Below are 26,464 nucleotides of genomic sequence, written 5' to 3'. Positions count from 1 at the left end.
AATTGCAAAAGTCGCAATATTTAACAAAAACTTCTTATAAGTGATGTAAGCCTATTTTGTATTAACATGCTTTTGTTAACTTTACCTTTTAGAGTTTACATGTATTCTTTGGGAGCAACCTCTCTTCAACCTTCTCTGTGGAAGACAGAGAAAATTCTCACTAAGTCTTTAAGAACAAAATGCTGCAGAAGAAAGGTTTAAATAAAATAACCTTTGTATTAAATATAAATTAAAACAGATGCACAAACTCTGTGCTCACAAATCACCACCACTTGTGACTACATAATGGAAAATAAGAACGTAACAAATAACTAGTAAATTAAGAATTCTAATGACTGGCTCCTTAGCTTAAACTAAAGCTAAATCGACTGCACACAGGAAAGCCGAGCCGAGAAATATCAGTATAAACTGAAAGGTGTCAAACACCGAACTAGAGAGCTAATGTTAATCTCGCAGCATAAACATTGGAACTAAGTCCACTACTACTCTTTTGAACTCTGAAATGCAGCTTAAATACTGCTTCTGAAACATGTTGAAAATTTACATCTACGTCATACAAAAATTTACATTCCTGCAGGAAACTGAAATCAGGAGAAACTGGAAAGTTCAACTAAAAATAATGTTTAAAATAAAATAAAACCTTATACCTGTATTTATGTATGAGATATTTCATATGAAATTGGATTATTTGAAAATTTGTAATTGAAATCTAAAATTAAAAATTTTATCATCCAAGTTAATGTAGATCTGAATGTAATGGAATCTTTAAGTTCAGTTTTCATCCACTTCCCGAACTACAGAAATATTTGAATTTTTGCACACGTGATAAAAATTATTAAAATAAAATACAATAACAAAAATTAAGCAATATTGGCACTAGTTCAGTTTTTCTAACCCTTTCAAATGTATAAATAAATATGCCCCTCCATGCCATCTGAATGCCACCTATTATTTCTCTAGTCTTCTGCCCCCTTAAAAATCTCAAACGCCCACAAGGGGGGGGGGTGTATCGCTTACATTGAGAATCTAGGCCTTAGACTGATGCCTAGTTAGCATCACCAAGCAAAATGATGTCATTTGCCGAGGAAAGTCAGATAGTATCAATTAATATATAAGAATTAAAAATGACAGTATCAAGAAAATTTTTTAGTAATTATATTCAAAATGCTTATTCTCATCAATTTATGAAAAATTCTGTGATAAATATTCCTTTTAGTCAAAGTATTTTATTTTTAAAGATACAACCAGATGCCATTGACTTCATTTTAGTATTACAGTATGATTCCAAATTATTTATTTTAAAATACATTTGGTAAAGGTAATATTATTTTGTTTGTATTTTTAGGAAAACTTAAAAAAGTTTAGGGAAGAAGCTCAGAAATTTGAACAGTCTGAACCATTACAGAAAGTTAGACAAAAATATGTGAGTCATTTCTTCTTATTTCAGAATTATATGAATCAGTTTAATCTTTATACGTATAATATTTATACAGTTATTATCTTCATTAATGATAAAATACATTTTTTAGAAATTAATCGAAAAAGAAACTTCTAGAAGTTCGGAGCAAATAATGGAGCATCTAGAATCATTGAAAGGAAAATTAAAAGAAGTAAGTGATCGTAATATGATGCCATATAAGCTCATTGGCATTTTCAAGCTATTATTCAGTACAAAAATTCCTTTTGAGATAAAATTTCAGGTTTTATTTTGTTTTGATTTATGATATTTATTTATTTTTATTCTTGAGATGGACATTTATTAATTGAATATTTGTTTTGCAATTTGAATCCTATTAATTTAAACAATAATTTTGTTTTAAATTTAGGCAGCAAAGATATGAGTACATTAATATTCTCTTTTCAGTGAATATTAAAATACGTAATATTTTTCAAATATTTATGTGTGTAATAATAGCACAACTGTTGTTTCAATTATGTACAAATTATAAATTTCTGTAAATATATATATCAGGCATTTTACATGTGTTATAAAAGAGAAATACTATATGTTAAGCAATTAAATAAATAAAGATCATATAAAATAACAAAGATATGCTACAAAAATTAAACATGCAGTATGATGTTTTTATGATTGTATAATAACTTCCAGTGTACATAATTTTAAACATTATAAAGTACTTTCTTTAAATTGAAAATGAAAGATTTACATACAAATATTATTAACTAAATTTTAATTTCTTTTAATTTTTTTTAATACACTCAATTCTGTATAGAATACATATTATGATCATTTATTAAAGGGAGCGAAAGTAATGCAAGAAGCTTCTTGGGTGAGATTTTTTGGAAAATTGCTTGCTTGGGTTGCCTTAAAAGAAACTGTTAAAATCCAATACTGTGCCAAGAAAAGAAAAATAATGCAGAGTGCTTTCAAAGACTACATGAATTAATCTTGAAGAAAATTCATTTTGAGGTCAATTACAAAATGATGATAGAACTAATAAATCAATTACGAATAATTTTAAAATAGAACTGTCAAATGACAATGCAAATATTGCTGAATGCTTTAACTGTAAAAATAAACAAGAATGCATTGATAATTTGTAAAAAACAAAGCTAGTTCACCATTTTAGGTAATTTATAATCATATAAAATGTCAAAGTAATTTTGCATAAAAAAGATCTTCCTCCTTTGCCCCCCTTTTGAAGGATTGAGTAAGTCTCTTTAGATACTATGAACAAAGTTGTTTTGTCAAACTTAATGTATGTACTTGTATTTATTTAAATGTAATGTATGTGTATGAATGTTAGAAATTTATTTTAAAAATATCTGCTATTATATCAAATCAGAAGAAAAAGATACCAATGTAAAATTTGTAATTAGGTCAAAAAGGCAATATTTGATTAGATTAAATTTTGAATAAAACTATCGATATCAAGGACACTCAAACATAAATTCCTCGTCTTTAGTGGCAAGGGGAGGATTGATGTATATATATTCAAAACTACACCAAACTAAGGTTTTTTTTTTAAGCCTAACTTTAAAGAGCTTTTATTATAGTTACATTAGAAAGAATAATAGATTTCTCTTACTTAGTATGCAGATGAAGAAAGGCTGATGAATGCCATAGTTTTTTCTTCATTATTATAATAATAAATGCACAGAGGAAAAAACCTGGAACTTTTAAGACAATGTAGTGTATTTTATCTATTATTTTAAAATAAATAATTATTATTAACTTTTTAAATGTTAATGCTTACAATCATTACATCTTCTGTTCTAAAAATTAAAGCTATTTTTTTAAGGGTGGTTTTACAACTTTAAAACATTTATTTCTATGCTGTGAATTACACAGTTGCAGTCAGTGCCAACTTGATTACATCATCACTCCTCACTTCCTGTTCATTTTTTTAATATAATGAGGAAAAGGAGGCTAAAAATCTTGGTATATTTTTAGACATTTATATATTTTACTTAGTTAATAACAGCTTTGTTTTCAGCATAATTACATTTTAGCATTCTCTTTTTAAATTTTGCCTAATTAGCTTTGTAGACTGAATATTTCTTATGTAGTAAAATATTTCTCATGCAATAAAAACTGCTTTTAAATGTCATTCAAAATTAATGCATTATCTTCCTCTCATTTCATTATGTTTTTATATCATTGAATCAGTGTTGTTGGCTGTAAATATCTTCTAACATGGGTGGTAGCTATAAAAAGTACACTAAAAGTTTAACCATTTCAAAATTTTCGTGTAAGAGTAAATTTGGAATTAATTTTGTCTCTTGGTTTTTATTAGAGCCTGGAAGAAGCTCAAAAAAGTGAATTTGGAAAGAAAAGCCAAAAATTAACAGAAGAATTTGCTAAATCTGCAAAAACTGCAGCTGAGGCATTAGCGAAACAAGGTGAACAACTTGGAAAAAGTACTCCTTTAAGAGCTGTCGCAGAAGTAAGATGTTTGCTGTAAAAGTGGTGAAAAAGTTCTGAAAGTCTTGCAGATTGTTAAATTCATTTATTTTATAATAACATTGAAGGCTCTTTGCCTATTAAATGTGCTTCTGAATAAGAATAATTTGCAACAAACTGAAGCATAATTATTTTATTCATTAATTTATGTTTTATTGTTAAAACGTTATATGAGTAAAGATTTATTATTAGTTAATGTATAACAATTGCAGAAATGTTTTGTGCATTTTTTCATAATACTTATTGTATTTTAAAATTAATTAATATTAATGATTTACAGCATTCAGGTCAAACAGTAATATTAAATAATTATTTTAGAGCTGCTAACTATTCTGGTTTTACCAAACAATTTTTTATCATATCCTTTTTTCTCTTCCTGAATCTCTAAATCTCCTGGCTCTGAGTTTGTCTGAATTTAGATAATCTATTTTGACTGTGAATCCAGAAAAAATGTTGATCACTAGTGTCAAAGGGGGAAAAAGTGTTTAAAGTTTGATGACAAATCTTTATAAAAAGCCAAGGCAGTGATGAATGAAATTTGAATTATTCAAATTCAGTTTTTTCTCTGGTAATTTTTCTGATGAATTTTATTGATGAGTTTTTATTTGATTTAATTTATTTGACATTTGTAGATCATATAGACGACTTAACACTATATAAGTGAATATTTATATTTAATTTTGTTTAAAATGTGTAAATTTTCCATTATTAATTTTATACAGAGGATTTATTGTCACATTAGTTATTATTTTATTTTTATCATGTTTAAAAGCAATTTGATAAATAAAATTTTCCATTATTAATTTTATACAGAGGATTTATTGTCGCATTAGTTATTATTTTATTTTTATCATGTTTAAAAGCAGTTTGATAAATAAAATTGGTACTCAATATGCTTTTGACTATGAAAGTTGACAGAGTTTGTTAGGCTCACTGCTTAAATGAGAAGCTCTGTTTAAAATGCTATTAATGCAAAAATTCTGCAGTTAATAGTTCGTATCTGTTCCTGTTTTGCTGGCTATATCCAGCTGTTATTTTTCTCATTTGGCACATGCTAATTTTCTTGACCAACTGTGAATGAACCAGAGTGCAGTCACAGATTGGTTCTACATCCCTCAAACCATGTTTCTTTTCAAATGAACATTCTCTTGCCACAATTTCTAATGTTACATCACCATTATTTATCTGTTTTCACGTGAAGTATTAGTGTTTCCATTAATACACACTTTTTTGATAGGATCCCATAATTTTGATAATAATCCACTGCTTGCTGTTCTGTAGAAGGCAGGTCTCAAATTGTAATATTTTTTGTCAAAATGCAGTAATAACAGTTATTTCCTTGTTCACAAAAACAAAAGTTAGCTTATCTTAGTTAACAAAATTTAAATAACTAAGCTCTTATGTATCAAGAGTCAGTTGGGATTACGTCAACCAAAAGTGCAAATTTATGAATATGTTATTACACCAGGCTTCTCCATAATTAGCTCTAAATTATGCTCTTGGCAACAATTTCTTTTTCAAGTGGTTAATATGCAAATACCATAATTTTTTCCCCCTGTATTAGCTCTAAATTATGCTCTTGGCAACAATTTCTTTTTCAAGTGGTTAATATGCAAATACCATAATTTTTTTCCCCCTGTATTCAGGTTTTTATCACCTGAGTAAATTACAAAATGAAAAGAAATTTGCCAAATGCCATACTTTAATTATTTAGTGCATTTTTCTAAATTTTGATTTAATATATTTTGCATCATAATTATACTACTAGTTTAATCTAAATTATGTGTTTGACTTTAAGTCAAATTTGACCAGCTGAAGATCTGAAATCAGGTTCCCATGTGGTGCGAAAACCTCTTGGTTTTTCATATTTCAAAGTTGGCACTTACATTAGATTGTTTTTTATTTATTCAAAAAATTGTAATGCATTTTCACTGTAATTTTATTTAATGTTTTTCTAATCTTATTTTCTTTTTGATTTTATTTTGTTAGATTTTTGGTAAAACATTTTATTAAAGTTTTCTATGAGACAATGCTTTTTCCCATTCTTAATTATTGTTTATCTTTTTTAAATCCAAATGATTGTATGCAGTGTACAAAATTGCATTCTGTAATATATCTTAAAAACAGAAAATGGAGTATTTAAGAAATACAAAATACCAGTCTTTAAATATTAGTTTGCTTTTAAGTAAATATTTTAAATTTTTAGAATTGCAAAATTTATTTTTAAAACAGAAGAAACAATTTGTCATTTTATTTATCTTTATCTAATTCTACTTAGGGTGTGAAGACCGTTAAAGAACAAATTGAAGAAGCTCAAATGGCAGGGCCAAGAGTTTACCAAACACCTGGTGTGTATATGTTTAGCTTTAAGCATATTTCACATCATATTTGATTATTTGAAATGCTATTAACATATGATTTTTTTTTTTTGTTTGGGTAGTTAAATTGCACAAGCGAAGCGAAAGATCCAAGATGAGCACAGAACAGAGAGTTGTTGAACCTAATATGTAAGTTTATTTCATTTAATATTAAATTTTTTTTTCTGTGATAAAAAATATTGAAAATGATCAGAATAATCTTGTCATCCCATTTTTCTCCTCTATGAGTTGAAGAATTGCTTTGATTTTCCACAATATTATTGCTCAGATTATTTTCCTTTTGCTAATTAAATTCATTGCTCAGTGCTTATAGGCAATATTTTTTAATATAATTCTTAAAAAATATATAGCATTTCTTGAGCATTGTTTAAAATAGATCTGTCAAACTAACAAAGCATTAAAATTTCAAATTAAAAACAGTATCAAAAAAGTCAATTTTCCCTAACTAATTCATCTTAGTACTCGTATTATTTTTTTATCTCCAGTAAAGTTGTCCAGAGTTAATCCTCACATTGCAAATCAGACCAGTATATATGAAATTTATTCAAAGGTTTTAATTCCAGTTTAATACATTCTGTTTAAAAGCCTTGTATCATAACTTTTTAGCGCTTTTTTTTTTTTTTTTGTTGTTCATTCTGATTATCTGCCTGGTAAAAGGTATTGAGGAGGCAATGCACATGTTGTAAAAATAGGTTCTTACGATATCTGCAAAATCTATTTGCATGGTAACTCAGGTAAGCACAGTAGACAAGCACAGATTTCCATTTTCAAATTAAAGTCATTTTTCTGATTAGTGCTTGTTTTTTTTTAATTGAAAGCTTTTTTTACCCCCTCCTAGTAAGGAATTGAAATGAACTGTGGAGTTAGCTAACTGATGGCAAAGAAAGCTTTAAAACTTCAGATATATGGTGTTTTACCAGCGGTACAGAATGCAGAAATTCACTTTTGTGAAACTGTACTTCTTAAATGATTGAATTTTATCAATCAAAATGTACATTGCCAAAATTGTGCAGTTCTTTGATATATTTCTAAGCAAAAATAAATTGCTGTGTACATGGAAAAAACAACAGCATGCACGATGCCAAATTTGTGCAAGTCTCTGATTTTTTTAAACCAAAAACAGATCACTGTGTACATGGGAAGAACAACATTGGAGAAAATAATTGCATAAGGATTTCTTGAAAAAAAATTTTTCCGAATATTTTAAGTTTTATCGATTCATAGATCTTTTATAGAATTCTTAGTGTGCTGCCCTTTTCAAAATAACTGTAGCCCTTTGCACATTAACTTTCCAAAAAAATGAGTCAGCAACAAGTTGGCAAGTTTTCAGAGGGAGTTGTGGATAATCAGAAAGTACTCCATTTTTATTCAAAAGATAATGCTAAAATTATTGTTTATTTATTGTATATTTATTTTATCTATTTAAAAGGCATGTTTCCTGAAAATAAGCAGGCTGTTTTTACTGCTTGGAAAAATGGGATCCATGTCAATCTCCTAATACTACATAGATTCTATGAAGCCAGTATCATTCTAAAGTTAAATTTTGCCTAAATTAAAACTTTATGATTATATTTGCAAATATCAAAATTTCATGCTTTTGCTTTGAAATGCAGCAAGAATTAATGTGTGTAAATGATAATACATATAAATTTAAAATCTCTTGAGATGCTCAACGTGATTTTTAAGGAAATATAATGCTGCAATTAATGGAAAATATAATGTACTATTTTATTGTAGTTTACTTAACAGTATGTATTTCTTGAATTTACTTGCTAATAGATTAATTCTGAAAACAAGCAAGTTAAATTAAGTCAAAGCACCATTATTTTCAAATTCATCTTAAAGGAGATATTATTGTATTTTGTAATTTAGCATTATTCTTGCATTACAAGCCATGTAGTTATTGATTCGGTGAGGCACGAGGTACTGATTCAGTAAAAATCTGAAGCTAAAATGAAAAAAATATGTGCAGATGAAACCAGAACCTGAAATTTCTGCTATCTTGCTTAGTTTCATTAAATGGAGGGAAGAGAGAGGAACATTTTGTTATTGTGTACATTTTAGTCAGTATAGTACATATGAAGAATTCTCATGTTTTCTAGATAGTGCAAAATTTTGTGTGTAACTTAAATTAAAATTTTAGTTTTTTTTATTCATAAAGGATATGAATTAAAAAAAGAATGCAGTAGAATTTTGAATCAACTTTATTGGTTTAGTTTAAAATTTAATGATTATAGCAGTGGTTCTCAACCTTTTAGCTCCATGCGCTTTCACCATTGCTAGGTCATTCCCCCATTTCCAAAACTTGAAAAATACACATTTAAATTAATTTAAATTTGGCTTATTTTCTATCTTGTTTTATAAATTAAGAAACAGAAAGTATGAAAAATGTTAATAAATACCAAAACTTGAGTAAAAGTTATTTTATATTCGTAAATGATAACTAAATACTTAACAGATAAATAAAAGCTGACTGCATTCCCTCTAAAATTATGAAATCCCCCCTTTTGAGAATCCCTGGATTGCAGGTATTTCAGTGTATAAATTAGCAAAACTTAATTTAAAGTTAGACAAAAGTCAATCTCAGATTGACACTGGTTTTAGATAGGTCAAGTTAGATTATTTGAATATGGCAAAGCCACTAAGCTTATCTGCCTCAGAGGAGGGATGCCTTCGTGGAGAGCTTTATGAGGGTAATTGGCTCATATTCACTTTACACATGTGGAGACGGATGGGGCTTGGTTTTAGAGAAAAAATATGCGTTTCAACATAAGATCACCATTTCCTAAAAAGTAAAAATTGAAATTTTTTTTTGTGTACTTTATTAATTATTCAAATAGTGTAGCTTCTGGAAATTTTGATGGGAGGAATTTAAATTTAACAATGATTTAAAATTGATGTGGTTTGAAATTATTCCTTTAAAGTTGATTATTCACTTGGTCAGAGAACTGAATTGGTCTTTGAATGTAAAATGTGTATTTATTCATTTTCTATACTTATGATGCATTTTATATTTTCTACTCTTTATGAGAGGAAAGATCATGTGAAATTACATTTCATTTAGGGAAGCTACAGGTATTGAACTTCATAAAGACTCTAAATGGTTTCAAAGTTGGCAAAATTTTAGGGATAACAATCAGTATGTAAACAGTAAGTAGCATGCTATTGTTTTATAACATTGAATTAATTTTGTATTAAATGTTTTTTATTTTTGGTAATTAGCTTGTTAATTAGATGTATACTTTATCAGCAAACACTATTTCCTTAATAAAACTGTATTCCTTATCTGAGGTTTTTATGTGTAAAATTATGCTGTGCATTCAGGTATTGTGTGTGGGGTGCAGTGTGAGAATTGGATACTTTTGACAATAGTATACAGGAAAATTGGACAGAAATATGAGCTCTATTAGGAAATAAAAGGGGGGATCATTCCAGTTTTTTAAAACATATTAATTCATTAAAAATTATATTGTAGATTTGGTCTCTTATCTAATTAATGATGTGATAAGGTGGCATAAAGGTTCTTTGTCTAGGATGAGTGATTTCAGAGTGCAATAATTTTCATCAGTGGTGAAATCCTGTGCCTTTGTTAATGATTCTGGTTGCAGCCTTGAATGTCCAGCAAGGGGACAAAGAGGTAAAAGAAGTCTTTTTATCAGGGTCAGATGGACCCTTTGTTATGTATGATTGAAAGAATCATTCCTCCCCCCCTGGGAGTTCAGTGCAAGTAAACACAGGGATATATATAAGGTGGTTTCCTGAGAAGAGAGAAAAACTTTCCTGTCTAGAGCTATGGGCATGTTGGCCTGCTAAGAACAATCATTCCTCATGTATTAATGCTTAGAGCATTTTTCCTGTAACGAAATTCTGAAATTATGGGACTAAATATATCCAAGTCTCATGTTGTTAAGGTATGCAACTATTAAGGTTTTCATCTTATTAAAATTCATGTTATTGTTAAAACTTGAGTTAAAAGTTCATTTCAAAACCTTGTGTCACAACCCAGGGTTTGCATAGCGGTTTCGGCCACTACACCACAATGAGATCTTTTATTTAAAACATATACTTTAGACATGATGAAAATTATGTCTGAAGTGTATCTTTAGTTTTAGTTTGAAAATTATGTCTAAAGTGTATCCACATAAAGAAGTATGGAGCTGTTAGGTTATGAGATACAAACTCTTAAAATGAAACATGATTGTTTATAGAGGATACCTACTTAACTCTTGCATTGTGTCATGAATAGCATCCTCTTAACACTTATATCATGTAAAGTTTTCATGTATGATATAAGATTATGCTAAGAACCATCTTTTAAATGTAATAAAGATATAGCTGGGTTTTAGTGAGTTGTAAAATACTCTGTTACTGTCTGTAACATTGGTCTTGCTTATATCTATTTTATTCCCTTATAATGTTGTCATAAAAATCATCAAACATGTGCATCATATACGTAAATTCTCTATTTATATCATATATGCTATAAATAGTAAATTTTATTCTGATGGTTGTTTCTTAGAGTGAACCACTGTTTCTGAGCTTATAATTACACATGAGTATTGACATCACCTGCCTAAAATGACCACCTCTGCAAAAGGTAAAAAACTTCAAATTTACATTCATGGAATGTCTGTGATTCATGGAATGACATTAGAATTCCCCTTAGTAAAATCTGACAACCAAATTGTCAGTGGACATTTGCAGAATATTTCTACAGACTTAATCACCAAGATTTGGTCCTTGCAGTCCTTTGATGTTAACTCTTTGTAGCATTTATGAGGTACATTAAAAACTATGAGGTACATTAAAACTTGCAAATAATGGATGTAACTCTGATTAAGCAGTACTCTGCATGATGTATAGGTAGCTGTTTTTGTTTGATGTTTTTTCTACTTATTTACTTTCATGCCGTGACAATGTTAGGCATTTCTGAAGGCTAGAGGAGGCTTAGAACTTGTCCGGCTAGCAATACGAAGCTTAGCCCATTGTTTAGCTCCTATCCTATAACTTTTGGTTTTATAGTGTAAAACATAGCTGCCAATTCTCTCAGTTTTTCAACATATCTCCCATCTTTAATTTTTAGCCTTTACTAATGAAAATAAAATTTAAAAACAGTTTTTAAGTTTTATTATTGAATTAATGAAATGTAAATTGTATGAATTCCATTCCCTTATCCCTAATGATATTTAACAAATTATATATTTTTTCATCAAAGTTCATTTGATGTGTATTTTCATAATCTACTGTAGACATCTATAGAGTTTTATATGAAGATTCAGTCTATTTTTAATCAGTAAGTATTTGTACTTAAATTTTGTTCTACATCAATGTGTAGATTCATTAGAGCTATTCCAGAACAGGAAACGTGAAAAATGTGCAATTCCTTTACTGGGATTCAAAATCCAGACCTTTGCATTGCTAGCCGGACAAGTTAGTAACGGTACAAGGGGTTTTGAACCTAGTCCCTAAGTCCTGGTAGTGACGAATTATTGCCCATCACGTTTTGGTTAGTGCCATTATAGAGCAATTTTGATTTTTTAGAGGCAGAAGACTTAAAAAGAGTACAGTGCTGATGCTGATATATGAAGTACTGACCTCCTGATTGCTAATCAGATATGCTTCCAATTGCACCTTGAAGGCATATAACTAAGTAGAGAAACAGGATCATAAATACTGTTAGAAATTTTATATTTAGATAGTTTAGTAGAATTCTAATAAAAATTGTTGTATCTCCCTGTGCAATGCAGCGAGAGGCAAATTTTAAGAGAAAGCTGTACCAGAAAATTAAAAATGCAGGCGCATGTGCATTTAACATTGAGCAAATGGATATTTCGGTAAATTGTTTTAAAACTGAATAAATGTAACTTACCACTATAGCTGTAACCATAATTCCATCCTTTTATTTCTTTCCAGTAATTTTGAGAAGCAGAACATTCTAGATATATCTTGCATCTGGTTGAAATCTATAAAAGGTTGGAGAGAGAGAGACAGTTTTAGTTGCTTAGTTACTTTTGTTGCGAGTTGTTATTTCCGCATGAATTGAGAAATCCAAGTTAGCTTTCTCTTTAGATGTGCTTTGTGTTGCGTTGGGTTTAACGTCTTTAGTAGTTTGAAATATAACTTGAAGTATAACTACTGATTATATTGCGTGATATTGTGAATACTTGTACAGATATCTCCAAGGGAAATTCCAGAGTTCTGATATACGGGTAACCCTCCTACAACACGGTATTCTGTAACACTGTTTCGCTATAATATGATTCATAAATTGCAAAAACCCTCCTACAACACAGTTTTCCTAGGATATGGTTTCGCTCTAACAGTATAAGAAAATTGCCCAAGCATTCAAAGAAATTTAACGAACTCCATTTGAAGTTTTCCGTGTTGTGCAAAGCACCCATATAGTCATTTAACACATAACAATCCTTGTTTCATAAGTTCTGCCAGTTGTCTTCCAACATCTGCTACCAGTAGGAAAAAATGTCCTCAGATGAACAAATGTACTCAGATGACTCGTATGAGCAGATGTTCCCAGATAACAATGAAGAAACCTCACTATCGCAGGAGACAACACAAGGTCACAACAAGTGCTGTGAAATGCATAACCTGCATGTTCGGCTTCCAAAATTCCAATCCTCGTCTCTATGGCCTGAAAACAAAAGTGTCTCACGCTGCTGGTCGGCAGTCTGCATCGAGCCACGGTGTGTTAAAGAATAACTTTTTCGTCTTTAAGGCATTAAGTTTCAGTCCCCAAATATGCCCAATAAAGATGATGATAGATAAGAAATGTAATCATGATTTTACTGCTTGCAACGTTGAAAAACATAATCACGTTGCATTTGACATTAATACAAAAAGTGGAAATTCTGCAAAAGATGAAAGGTAGGTAGGTGCTACTCCTCGGTTTATAGCAGAATCATATGGAATTGCGACACAGACCGTGTATGATATTTAGAAAAATAAAGAAAAGCTGTTAAAATTTTACAGCAATGCCACAGTTGTAGAGGTCTAACACTGGAAATCTTTATACGAGGCGAAACGGCAAACCTCGATGCCGTCTCGTACGAGTGGTTTCGGCAGCGGCCTGGGTGATGGGGTACCAATTTCAGGACTGCTCCTGAGAGAAAAGAGGAAGTGGATTCATGCTGATTTAAAAATAGAGGAGCCTAATGTAAATGAATAATATAATATAATCAATTTATATATGTAATAATAATTTAATGTATATAATAAATTATCATAATGTATATAATAATTTAATTAAACATATCTAACATGCCTTATTTATTTTGACTTTTAGCCTGAATATTATGATTTGTCTTTTCTGTCCTGAAATTCGCACAACCTCTGGTCCCAAGCTTTGTGGATTTCTGGACTTTTACTGTATTAGATAATGCTCCATGTCACCTACTAGATTTCTGTCATCCCAATGTCAAAATACTGTTCCTACCACCTAACACTACTTCGTTACTCCAACCATTAGATCAAGGTATTATTCATACCTTTAAAGCATATTATATAAGAAGAGCATTACAGTAGATTTTAGACGTAATTGATTAAAAATTAATTAATGCAGTGGAAGCTTGGAAGACATTATCAATCAAGAACTGAATCAATGTCGTATCTTTGTTGTTGAAAGAACTGAAAGCATCAACGTTAAATGCAGAAGATATGGCCCTCTTCAGTTGAAATAGAAAACATATGTGAATCATCAGAAAATGAAATTGGTGACATATTAGAACTTGCTAAATCAATTGGAGGCGAAGGTTTTGTGAACATGACTATTGAGGATGTTCAAGATTTATTAGCGGAACTAGAAATTGAGAAAGATTTGACAGAAATGGCTTCCAAGCTGTAAATCAAAACGCTTCTGAAGACACTACCACTGATGAAGATTGTGAAGTTAATAATTTAACATTAAAAAAATTAAAAGAAGACCTATGCTTAGCTGAAAATATCAAGTTATTTTTCTTGAGTAATTTCTCCCTTCCGCTGAAATAAGCCGAAAATTCAAAAGGGAGCAGCAAAACTGTCTAGCTGTATATTAAGAAATTTAAAATGACTCGGTAAGAACTAGTAAGCAAAGTAAAATTACAGATTTTTTAAAGGGGGGGGAATGCCACAACTTGAAATGAAGAAAGAAATTCTGAAAGTGAAAGTAATCTCGTTCCACCGAAAAATCGTTCTCTGAACAATGACAATGGAGAAATTTATTAAATTAAAATATGCATTATTTTTTTTATTTGTATATAAATATATATTTTTAATAAAAATTAAGTTGTTTATGTATAATTAAAAATATAGTTTTTAATAAGTTTTTGGAACGTAACCCCCTTTTTTATACTGTCTCTGGTTCTCATGCAACACGGTTTCACACAACACAGCATTTTCTAGGAACCTTTCTACCGTGCTATATGAGGGTAACTTGTATTTTTTTTGATAAGCATAAAATTTATAATTTATTATTCGACTTGTGCATTCAATCTATTAAGAACCCGTACCCATGCAACAATTCTATATGGCACTTTACAATGTTTATCCTCACAATAATATGTATATTAATTGTTAATAATGTTTTTACCATATTTAAAAGTACTTTGATAAATTAAAACTTTGTTGCTGACTCAATATTTTCTCAGCATATATGTGTAAAAAGTTTACAAAATAAAATTAGTGAAAGAACATAAAATTTAGAATGTGTAATTAAATCAAGGGAGAAGAGTAACAGGTTAAAGTAAAACATAAAATTAGGCAAAGTAAACTTTGTGTTTGGTACTTTTGTGTTTGGTTCAAAACAACTTTGTGTTTAATTCAGAAGTCAAACAACAAAAATCAGCGTTATATTTTCAAAATTTTCACAGGACTAGTTTCGATAGTTTTACCGAACCACCATCCTCAGCTGCAAAACCGCAAATGAACAAGATAGGAAATAATGATTAGATAAGATGAGAAACCTTGGACAAGAATAAGCAAGTGGCGCCATCTGTTGGTGAAACCAGAACTAAAACGTAATTTCTTTAAAGGCCGAAGGCAAATTTGGATTGGAATTAGGATCGTTAACTAGAACAGAAAGATTTTTATGAATGTGAAATGCCTCTAGAAAATCCAGTTCTCCAATGGAATATGTTTTTTGAATAATTTTGGCAGCAGAAAAATTGAAAGTGTGATTTTCAGACCAACAGTGTTGAGCAACAGAAGACTTCTGTGTTTCCTTTTTTCTAACATATGCCACATGTTCCTTAATGCGAAATTTTAAGGCTCTCTTAGTTTGGCCAATGTAAATTAAACCACACTGGCAAGGAATCCTATAAATATCCCAGGAATTCATATCCGGAATGGAGTCCTTGAGTATGGAATTCAGAATTTTATTGATGGAAGAATACACAACCCGAAAGTTAAATTTCTGCAAAATATGTGCAACTTTATAGCTAAATGATGGAAAGAAGGGAATGACAACAGAATTTTTATAATCTCCTAAACAAGAGTGTGCCTTTTAGTGTGTTGAGATGAGAATTTTTTAACTGCTTGATTAATAATATTGGGTGAAAAGCCCCTGTCAATAGCTATTGCTTTTAAATAATTTAGTTCTTCATCAAGGGCTAGTTTGGAGGAGCAAACTTGAAGAGCACCGAAAACATAGGAATAAAATGAAGCTAACTTTTGTTTAGTCGGATGACATGATTTAAAGTGTGGTGGAAGGCAAACCGATGAAGGTTTACAGTAAACTGTAGTATTGAAGTTGGATGTGTTATGTGTGACCAGAATGTCGAGAAACGGAAGAGAATTGTAAGTCTCAAGTTCAAAAGTGAACTGAATAGCAGGATCAATAGAATTCATTGTTGAAAGAACTTTATTTAAATCATCTTTATTACTTTCAAACAGGGTAAAAGTATCGTCTACGTAGCGGAACCATGCCGGGAAGTTTAAAGTTTCAAACAATTTTGATTCATAATAATGCATGTAGATATCAGCCAGGATGGGACTGAGGGGGCTTCCCATGGCTAATCCCTCAGTTTGCTTGTAATATTTATTTTGGAAAACAAAATGTGTTTGTTTCAAACAGAGTAGAGTGAGAGAAATTAGCTCATTAATTTCGATGCAAGAGAAATGAAATTCGCAAAGTCTGGTTTCTAGACATCTTAATGCACTCTCCACTGGAACATTGGTGAATAATGATTTTACATCAAAAGAAACCATGAGTAAATTTGTAGGAGAAATGTTTTTAACCTTTTTTACAAACTCTATTGAATTTTTTATGGTGTAAATGTTATTGTCTAATAGAGTTGAAAATCTAGAAATGAAATATTTAGCTAAGAGGTACGAGGCAGTACCTAAATTTGATACAATAGGGCGGAAAGGAATACCACTTTTATGAATTTTGGGAAGAGCATATAATCTGGCACCATTTGCAACAGATGGGATAAGCGAATGTTTTAAGTTGCTTGAAATGATTTGTGAAGATTTGATCGCAGTTTTTATTTTTGACAAGTCCGAAGGTGAAGGATCTTTACGGATCGGATTATATGGTCCTTTGTTTGAGTTTAGTGACACCATCGATGTAAGTGTTCTTATCCATGACAACTATCTGGCCACCTTTGTCGGCCTTTGAAATGATAATATCTGGGTTAGAATGAATTTCGCGCATTGTAGCTCTTTCTCTCGTAGTTAGATTTGGTTTTAAAAGTTTATTATTGAATTTCATATTATGAGCGATAAGATGCCTAATCATTTCTTTCTGTGAGTCTGAAACTTTACTGAACTTGAAGGCTTTTTCGATAGGAGCCAAAATCTTTGGAAACGAGGGTTTACAGGTTTGTGAAAAGTTACAATTATATTTTAGAATTCTCTCTTGTTCTTCTGAAAGACTAACATTAGAAATATTAACTATTGGCTTGATGTTTACAATTTGAAAATTTTTTGAACTACTTGAACTGGAAGACTGTAAAACACTTTTTTCAAATTTAACTGCAAGGGTGTTTTTATGACAGTTAACTGCATTCTCTGTTCTAGACCAAAACTTTTGTTCAAGGGCAGTGAATTTTGGATATGAATTAGCGAGTTCCAGATGAAGCTTATAGAGTTCATATTCAATTTTGGACTATTGTTGGCATGTATTCCTTATGATGGACCGAAGTAAGGCAAACTTGCAATTTAACAGAATTCGTGAAACGCGACTGGAAGGTTTTTGATTAGATGTGATTTGAATAAAATTGGGGATCAATTTTTTTACATTTGCATTTAAGTAAAAAGTCAAGATGATTCAGAAATTTTTGTCGTTTCAGGCATAATTTAGTGAAACAATTAATGGATGAAAGCATGATAAACAATTCAGAAAATCAAACTAAATTAACTAAGCAATAATAAAGCACACACAAAACAGCAGAAAAATTCCTCACTGTAACGAATAGAAAACAAAACGCTTGTAACTAAAATGCATGAAATCTTATCTTATCTCATTTATTTGCACTTTGGCAGCTGAGGATTATGGTTTGATAAAACCATTGCAACTAGTCCTGTGAAAATTAGAAAATATAATTATTATTTTTGTTGTTTGATTTCTAAATTAATACTTGTTTGGCATGTTATTGTATTATAATTATTACAGTATCTGGTTTACTGCCACCCAGCCAGTATAATGGTTAGTGACTTTAACAGATTTACCTGTGGGTGAAAATTTTGAATCTTCGGAGAAGGCATGGATTCGCATTCAAAATAAAGAGCAAGCCGAAAGGTTGGTGGCAGGGAAAGAGGGATGGAAGACCTTCGTGCTGTCTCATGGGGTGTTCTCCCTCAAAATGGAGGCAGAGGCTTAACAGTTAGGTTCAGCAATATGTCAATCACCTGTGGTACTGCAGAGGTGTTGGCCTAGCTTCTACCTGTACGTGTGTAATCCCAGAGTTGTAGTCTTTTAGATAGATCTGAGTAATAGATAGATTTCTATCTGAATATTCAATAAATCTTTGGCTAATTCTACCTTCTTTGAGTTTCCCAAAATTGTTTATTAATTTTTTAGGTATCTCATAATATTTGAATTGTAAATAGATTCACTTTAATGGAATGAAATAAATTTTTCTTCCTTTTGGCCATCTCTTTGAAAATGAATGGAAACAAGAAAACTATATTCCGTTGTATGTTTCAGCTTATTAGCTGATAGTTTTTTAAGTAATATTTTTTTTTCAATTTACCATTTTGGGACTAATATTTATTGTACAAATTAAGTACTATTTTCGGTTTTTTGAATTCTGTCAAGGCTAAATATGCTGGGTTTATAATGGATTGAATGTACACAGAACCAGTTAAAGCTTGATAAAGTCTATTAAAAAAAACTTTGCAGTTCAGGAACTTTTTACACAAAAGCACTCATCTCAATATGACCATGCACAACTGCTCTGAGCTGTTAAAAACATTGTTTCAAAGGTCTAAAGTTTAGCATTCTTTCACAATTTAAATTTTAAATTTCATCATTTGTATTTCTCCAAATTGTTCGTAACTCTCTCATTCATTTATGAAAATCTACTACATTATGTGACTGCATTGAAAAGCAAGACTGGTTTGTGTGATATAAGTTAAATAGAATATTTAAATTAATTTATATTGAGAGTGAATCATAACATAATCAAGATATATGCTTTTAGGTAGCTCAGTTTTGCTTAATTTAATCAGTTTTGCAAGGCAAAGCAAAGCACATCAAAAAGGTGAAATCTCGCTTGATGATCTCTCAGTACTCTGAACTCTCAATACACTTAGCTGAACTGAAAACTAATGCTCCCTCCAATCCTATATATATAGTTTTCCAATATCCACCTGAGAAATTTCGAGTTGCTTCAATTTCTTGAAATTGCTGGAAAGCATATTATTTGTTTTATTTAAATAAAGCATGTTTTCTTTTGTATGACATGACTGTAACAATTACATTGGGATCAGACCAAAATGTCACCAAGTCTGCTAACTTTCGGCAATCTCTCGCCATATTTGATGACAAAAATTAGTTGCCCAAATTACTGTCAGCTTGGCACTGTCTTGCCAATTTGACGAGACATCCATTTACCTCAATGTTAAATGAACTTAACCCTAAAGCCCTATTTTTCCGGCCAAGCTTCGCATTCTGATGCTTTTCATACTGGTTATACAAGAGGTACTTTAATTTCACTAAAATTATTTACATATGTACAAGATTTATAAAAATATTATTCTAATTTAGTAATTAAAATTAATATTTAAAATTTTAAAAATATGTTATCTTTTGATGTGTTGATAATGTTTGCTGACTTATGACAAATATGATTAGTAAGGGAAGTTTTAAAAGTATTGAAAATTGCTATCTTGCGGCCAATAAATAATTTTTACTTTTTTTATTTGTAAAAAATTGCCAAATTGCTCCAAGGTCATTGTGTTAATATGCAAGTACTGAATATATATAAGAAACTAGCATATAATTGCAAAATTTATGCAATTAAGACGTTTATTAGCTTATTTTCAAATATATATTCATGACAGATTGCAGGAACCTTGAATGCTTCATGACGTAATGATTTTAATTATATTTAAATGTGGTTTATTGTTTTTTATGTTTAATCTTATTGAAGTACTATGAGAGTTTTTATATGAACTCTTTTAACTTCGTTATTAATTACGAATAAATTTAAAGAGAAATATGCCTAGTAACAATACAAATCAATAAATTATTGTTTTTTAAAAAGCATACTAAATAAGAGCTACTTTGTAATCTGATTGCATTTCCTATGAGAGCTAATAGCCTATAATGTACGCAAAATTCTATGAAGAAATTCTTTGTCTTTTTGTAGAAATTTTTGATTGGAAAATGCGATATGATGAAAGTGATAATCCAGTGGTCAGAGCATCACGTCTCCTAACTGATAAAGTAACAGATCTGTTTGGTAAGCTCTTCCCTTTCTTAGATTTATCTATCATCTTTCAATATGTTGTTTCAAAGGTCTAAAGTTTAGCATTCTTTCACAATTTAAATTTTAAATTTCATCATTTGTATTTCTCCAAATTGTTCGTAACTCTCTCATTCATTTATGAAAATCTACTACATTATGTGACTGCATTGAAAAGCAAGACTGGTTTGTGTGATATAAGTTAAATAGAATATTTAAATTAATTTATATTGAGAGTGAATCATAACATAATCAAGATATATGCTTTTAGGTAGCTCAGTTTTGCTTAATTAAAAAAAAAAAAAAAAAAAAAGAGAGAGAGAGAGAGAGAGAGACTGAATTTTTAAAGCAAGTTATAATTTTATCAAACTTTTATTCTGAAATATAGGATAAACATGGTGCTAAAAACTGCCAATAAAATTGGTAATCTTAAATTATAACAAAAAAAAAAAAAAATGTTGCCAAGGTTTATAAGAATAAAATACATTATATTTGCACTTTGGTACTTTTTGATTATCAACAGTCATCTCTCGCAAAATCGGCAATTTATTGGGAAAAAAAGTTTTTGCTAAGCTCATACACGAAAGACAACAGCCATTTATGAAAAGGGAATGCACTAAGAATTCCATAAAAGAGCAAGCAATCAATGAAATTAAGAAAGAAAGAAGTATTCATAATAAAATGTTAACCTTCTTTAAGAAATCCTTATGGAGGTTTTTTATTTGGGGGGGGGGGCTCTGTTCTCCCATGTACACAGTGATCTATTTTGTTTTAAAAAAACATTGGACATTGTAACAATTCAGCATTGTGCATAAACTTGGCATTGCTTGCTGTTCTTTTGCTCATTACATAGTCTGTTTTTTCTCTTTAAAACAATAGAGAATAGCATAAAATTAGCATTTTTATTTTTAACATTTTGCTTGCAGTTTTACCCATTTGGAGTGGCTGTGAAAAAAAAAAAATGTTTTATAAATTTAAAATTGGGGGAGGATAAAGATTAGTTCTGTTATTGTTCCTATGTGTAACTTTAAATGCTAAATTGGTTCTATTTTATTGAGTTGTATATGCATTTGTCATGAATTATATGTTATAATAACAGTATTCAATTTCTTTGAATAGGAGGCCTCTTCCAAAAAACAGAGCTTTCTGAAGTTTTAACAGAGATTTGTAAAATGGATCCTAATTTTGACAAAGAAGCTTTTATTAAGGAATTCGAGACTGAGATTATTCCAAATATTTTAGAGGTATTTTCTATATTTTCTTGTATTTAAAACTTCTTTTAAAATTCAGGTAGCCCAAATGAAATTCTATTAACTTATTTCATTTATTAAATAGTACATATCTGAAGGATCAGTTTGCAAAGTTTATTATTGTTCGATCAGGATTTATTGAAATATTAAAATTTTATTTTATGCCTTAAAAATGCAGTTGAGTATCAGATTTATAATTTCATTTCTTAATATTGAGCAATTTTTTTATTTTTAAAAAATTTGATTTATTTCTGAGTTTTTTATTATTCCTTCAAAACAAGTTACATTTAAATGCTGCAATTTTTGTAATTTATGCTGTTGGCATGTATGTAATTTATGTATTGAGCAGATATGTGATTTCTGTATTCATTAATGAACAATATCATTCTGAAACTTCTGGCCATATATGCATATGATACATGTTTTAGGACATCGGTTGAACTCAAAGTTGAGCGAGGAAGTATTAAAGTCATTTTAACTTTTAATATTTTGAAAGTGGTTTAGAAGTTTAAAATATCTAAAAACTTAAAATATGTCTTAAGCTTGTCTTTTGGGTATGAACATGTCTTTCAAATGGATAAGTCTGTAAAGATTTTGGGCCATTGATTTTAATGTAGGAGTGGTGGCATATTCCACTGAAGCCAGAGGGTAGTCTTTGCAATTTACATGAATGTTTGTCAACCCATATTAACCTGGGGCTCTCCTTTCGATTAGGTAGGATATGTGTATGGTCTGTGTGGATATTAGTAAGAGACTTTCTTTTAGTTCAACATTATGCAGCTAATGTAAAGATCTGAGAGTTTTGACTGGCATTCTTAACTAAGTCTACATGTAAATATCCTATTGTTGTACTGTTGAAAATTGATAATCAGTCATTATCAGCATGAATTTTCATTGACTAAGAATGTCTTATGAATACAGTCGAACTTTCATAATGAACACTCCCTGTTAACAAGCAGTTCCTGAATCTTTTAATCTTAAATAGGAGATCAGTGTAATTGTTTAGTAATGACTTCCCATTCCACTGTATTAATTCTGTACTACATATAGGTAGGCATGTTATGTATGCTTAATGTATGTAATCCACACAATCGAAATGAAAAATGAGAATAATTTTTTATCCCCCCTCATTGTGCAAACAAAATTTAATAATTGTTTAAAACTATTATTTTAAGTTGTATCTGCTGTTTTTATTATGATTTGTAATCCTCCCCTTTGTAAAAGTTATTACCTTTTATAGTCAATGATACGGGGAGAATTAGAAATATTGGAAGATTGGTGCTATGAAGGGGTAAGTGTCTGATGAATATTTGCTGTGTTTGAATATTAAACCAATTATTTATACTTTTAGGACTGTGCTTTAAAAAATTTTTATTCGAAGATGAAAAATTCACTTTGCACTTCTTTTTACAGCCATATAATACTCTGGCTACTCCTATCAAACAAGCAAAAGAATTAGGATACTATTTTGATTCAAAAATTTTAGATATTAATAACGTTGATGTAAGTATACCCTTCCATTATTTGTTAAACTAAGTTATGTAAATAATAATATGTTCTATGATTTTTTAATAACATTTTGAGCTTTGTTAGTATTACCGAAAATTCAATAGATTTGTAAAAGCTGAGTGAGAAAATTACACAAATTCACCTATTCTCTAAGGTCAGATGCAAGACACTATTTCTGTCTCATTCAAGATAGTAGACTTTTTCTAAATACATACATTTTACCAAAAAAGTGAAAATTTTTTTTTTTGTATTATCTGTTTTATTTCATAAATGAATTTATGTATCATGGCACTTTTTAAAACAGCTCTATGCTAAATCCGTTATTGAAAGAAATGCAAGTTTTAGTTATAGTAATTAATGTCTGCCAAATTTGTATTTTTTTTTAAAGATTAACAAATTTTAATCAATTAAATACATGTAAAAATAAAATAAAAATAAAATATTAATAAATGGAATCTTTTAAATGAGAGCATCTTAAGTATTTAAAGGCTTGTTAAATAAAACTAGGTATTTTTCTGTGTAGTCATAGGATTGAATATTAGAGGTATGCAGGATAAGGAGGAAGTATGTTTTTTTTTCTTGCCATTATTATTTTAGTAATTATTTTAGTAATAATTATTTTAGTAATAATTCAAATTTATCATGCTAAAATTTCAATTATTATATAATTTCTTAGATGGAGTAAAAAGTTTTCCATGTTTATTGATCTTTCTAATATAGTGATATAGTTAAATATATGTAGTTACATTTAAAATATTGCTGAATAAATGTAACATTATTTTTGCAAATTATAAATTAATTGCACAAAAGGTATATGTGATGTAGTACAATATACGAGAGTAACGTTCTCAGCCTGACCCAGAGATGGCGTTCCAATCAGCAAAAGTTTGTTTTCTGCTTGGGTGCACGTGTCATTAGTTTGTACGACAAGTTTCAACTTGTTCTCTCAAGTAGTTTGTTGTTTACACGAATTTTTGCAGTAGACGGCTTGCATGTTATTCATTAAACTGGATAAACTTGAATATCGTGCAGTCATGAAATTCTTTGTTTTGAATGCATTGACCTTGAAAGAAATTCATCCAAAATTGGCAAAAGTTTATGGGGACTTCTCGTAAACTTTTGCCATGTCAACCGTTAAAAAGTGGGCAACTGAATTTAAACCTTTTCACATATCCCTCGAAGATGACTCATGTAAAGGATGGCCCAAAACTGCAACCACACCGGAAACCATCGAAAAAAATGCATGATATCATGTTGGACAATAGTCAAGTGAAGGTGAACAAGATAGCTGAAGTTACGGAGATATCGGAAGAATGGCACAAAATATCGTGCTCAAAGAATTAGGGATGTAAAAGCTCTGCAAGGTGGGTGCCGCATTTGCTGAATGCCTATTAAAAGCTAAAGCTGAAATTTTTTCGCAGCAATCTATGGACTGTTTCAGCAGGAATCTGATCGATTTTGTATGGCGATTTGTCAGCTTGGATGAGACATGGCTTCACCACTACATGCCAGAAATGAAACAGCAGTCCAAGCAATGAGTGGAAGCCGGTGGCTCAGCGCCAAAAAAAGCAAATTTGATCGCATAGCCAGAAAAGTCGTGCCCAGTGTGTTTTGGGATGCGAAAGGGATTTCCTGTTAATTGATTACCTTGCAAAGAGCAGAACAATTACAGGTGAATATTACTCCAAACTTCTTTACCAGCTGCATGCCAAAATTCATGAGAAGAGGCTTGAAGAAGAAAAACATCTTTCATCAGGACAGCGCACCTGTGCACAAGGGTGCATTAACAATAGGAAAATTGTGGGATTTGGGTTACAATTTCCTCGGCCATCCCCCCTATTTTGATTTGGCACCGTCTTACTTCCATCTATTCCCAAAGTTGAAGAAATTTGTTTTTGGGAAGTTCTTTGCATCCAATGAAGAAGTTGAGAGGGTCGTAGATGAATATTTTCACAACCTTCCAGATTTTCACTTCTGGGAAGGAATGCTGATGTTGGTGAAATACTGGACCAAGTATGTTGAAATCAAGGGAAATTATGTAGAAACATAAAATAATTTTTTTAACTGAAAGTCTAATCTTTCATTGCCAGGCCGAGAACTTTTCACCTTACCCTCGTATATATGTTGATTTTTTAAGATACACAATAAAAATTTTCTTTTATCTCTCGGTCTTTAGTAAACACATTTAGCAATTATTCATATACCTTCTCTGCCCTCCCCCAAATTTTTATATGGCATTTCAGTCAAACTTTAATATGCCATAATTCTTGTGTTCTGTAGAATTCGTGGCTGATATGTAAGGGTACCGAGCGGCTATATATAATTTCATACTGGTTTGTAAATATTCTTAGCTTATTTTTGCTAAGCAAATTAATATTTAACCAGATTCAAATCTTTCTTTGTCATATTCTTGTTGCTCATATCTTAGTCAGATAGCTCTTGAGTGCTGCCATAATCAAATAAACCGAAACCTTGTTGCTTATATACTGTTTCATCAAGATTAACCAGTTTTTTAGGCATGTAATTCATCTGTCTTATAATGGATGTACACGATGAAAAAAATATTAGTTTTGTTATTAGAATGAAAAATAATTTTACAGCAAAGTTCCTGGATATATCATGGAAGTTTTTTTTGCCTCAAATTTATAATAGTGCAACTGATTTCATAAAAATGTCTAGGCAGGGAATTTGTAGCATTATCTACGAAATATTTATCAAATATGGAGTAGTACTGTTGATAATTAGTATGTAATTAAAAAACATTATACTATATGCATTTGAATTTGGATTTTTATGTTTTCAAATTTTGTCTAGATTACTATAACTGTTACATGACATAAAGATCTCTTTAAACATATTGTGTTTTGATGCAGTTTATTTAGTTTAATCAAGTTTTTCTTCTTTTATCGATATCTGTAGTCTTGTAACATGAAACAGAATAGGAAAACTTTATTCAATTAAAATTTTTCCTTATTATATTGCTTTCATTTTTCAGTTGTGTTTTTTACTGATGTAGCATAATCTAAGAATTAATATAGCTGTTGATTAATATCAACAATTTGTTAATAGTCTTATTGGGAAACTTTTAGTTGAGAATATGTTTACTAGGATGTTGAATCACCCCTCTTAATTTCAGTTTGGGTTGGATTTTGGAGTAGGATTACTTTCTCTTTTTTATATAAACTATATTGAAGGGTGTATTACAATTATTAACAGTTTTAATGAAGTTACAAGGATAAATACTGAAATTTACTACAATAGAATTCCAGAAATCCGCGAAGCTTGTTACCAGAGGTTGTGCAGATTTTAGGATTTTGCAGATTTCAGGACAGAAAAGATAAATCATAATATTCAGACTAAAAGTGCAAAATAAATAAGGCGTATTAGATACATTTAATTAAATTATTATATACATTATTGCAATAATTTATTATATGCATTAAATTATTATTAAATATATAAACTAATTATATTATTCATTGTATTATATATACACAGCAT

At 30.0% G+C, this 26,464-nt stretch overlaps 1 protein-coding gene across 1 annotated transcript in view; it reads left to right on the top strand.

The window, feature by feature from the left end:
- Nucleotides 1–26,464, top strand: part of LOC118197379 (mitochondrial import inner membrane translocase subunit TIM44) — a 71,525-nt gene that overhangs the window by 20,287 nt on the left and 24,774 nt on the right. Inside the window, exons 4-13 of the mRNA XM_035368888.2 lie at nt 1,346–1,423; nt 1,530–1,610; nt 3,759–3,908; nt 6,204–6,273; nt 6,366–6,432; nt 9,368–9,453; nt 20,109–20,201; nt 21,324–21,448; nt 22,695–22,745; nt 22,868–22,957. Of these exons, the coding sequence (XP_035224779.2) occupies nt 1,346–1,423; nt 1,530–1,610; nt 3,759–3,908; nt 6,204–6,273; nt 6,366–6,432; nt 9,368–9,453; nt 20,109–20,201; nt 21,324–21,448; nt 22,695–22,745; nt 22,868–22,957 (891 nt within the window). The remainder of the gene's footprint in view (nt 1–1,345; nt 1,424–1,529; nt 1,611–3,758; nt 3,909–6,203; nt 6,274–6,365; nt 6,433–9,367; nt 9,454–20,108; nt 20,202–21,323; nt 21,449–22,694; nt 22,746–22,867; nt 22,958–26,464) is intronic.

This window comes from Stegodyphus dumicola, chromosome 2, assembly GCF_044657685.1.
Source record: "Stegodyphus dumicola isolate Sdum_Otavi_A_Nest chromosome 2, ASM4465768v1".
NCBI classification, from domain to species: Eukaryota; Metazoa; Arthropoda; class Arachnida; order Araneae; family Eresidae; genus Stegodyphus; species Stegodyphus dumicola.
The sequence above is the reverse complement of the archived record's forward strand: the minus strand, read 5'-3'. Positions and strand labels throughout refer to the sequence as shown.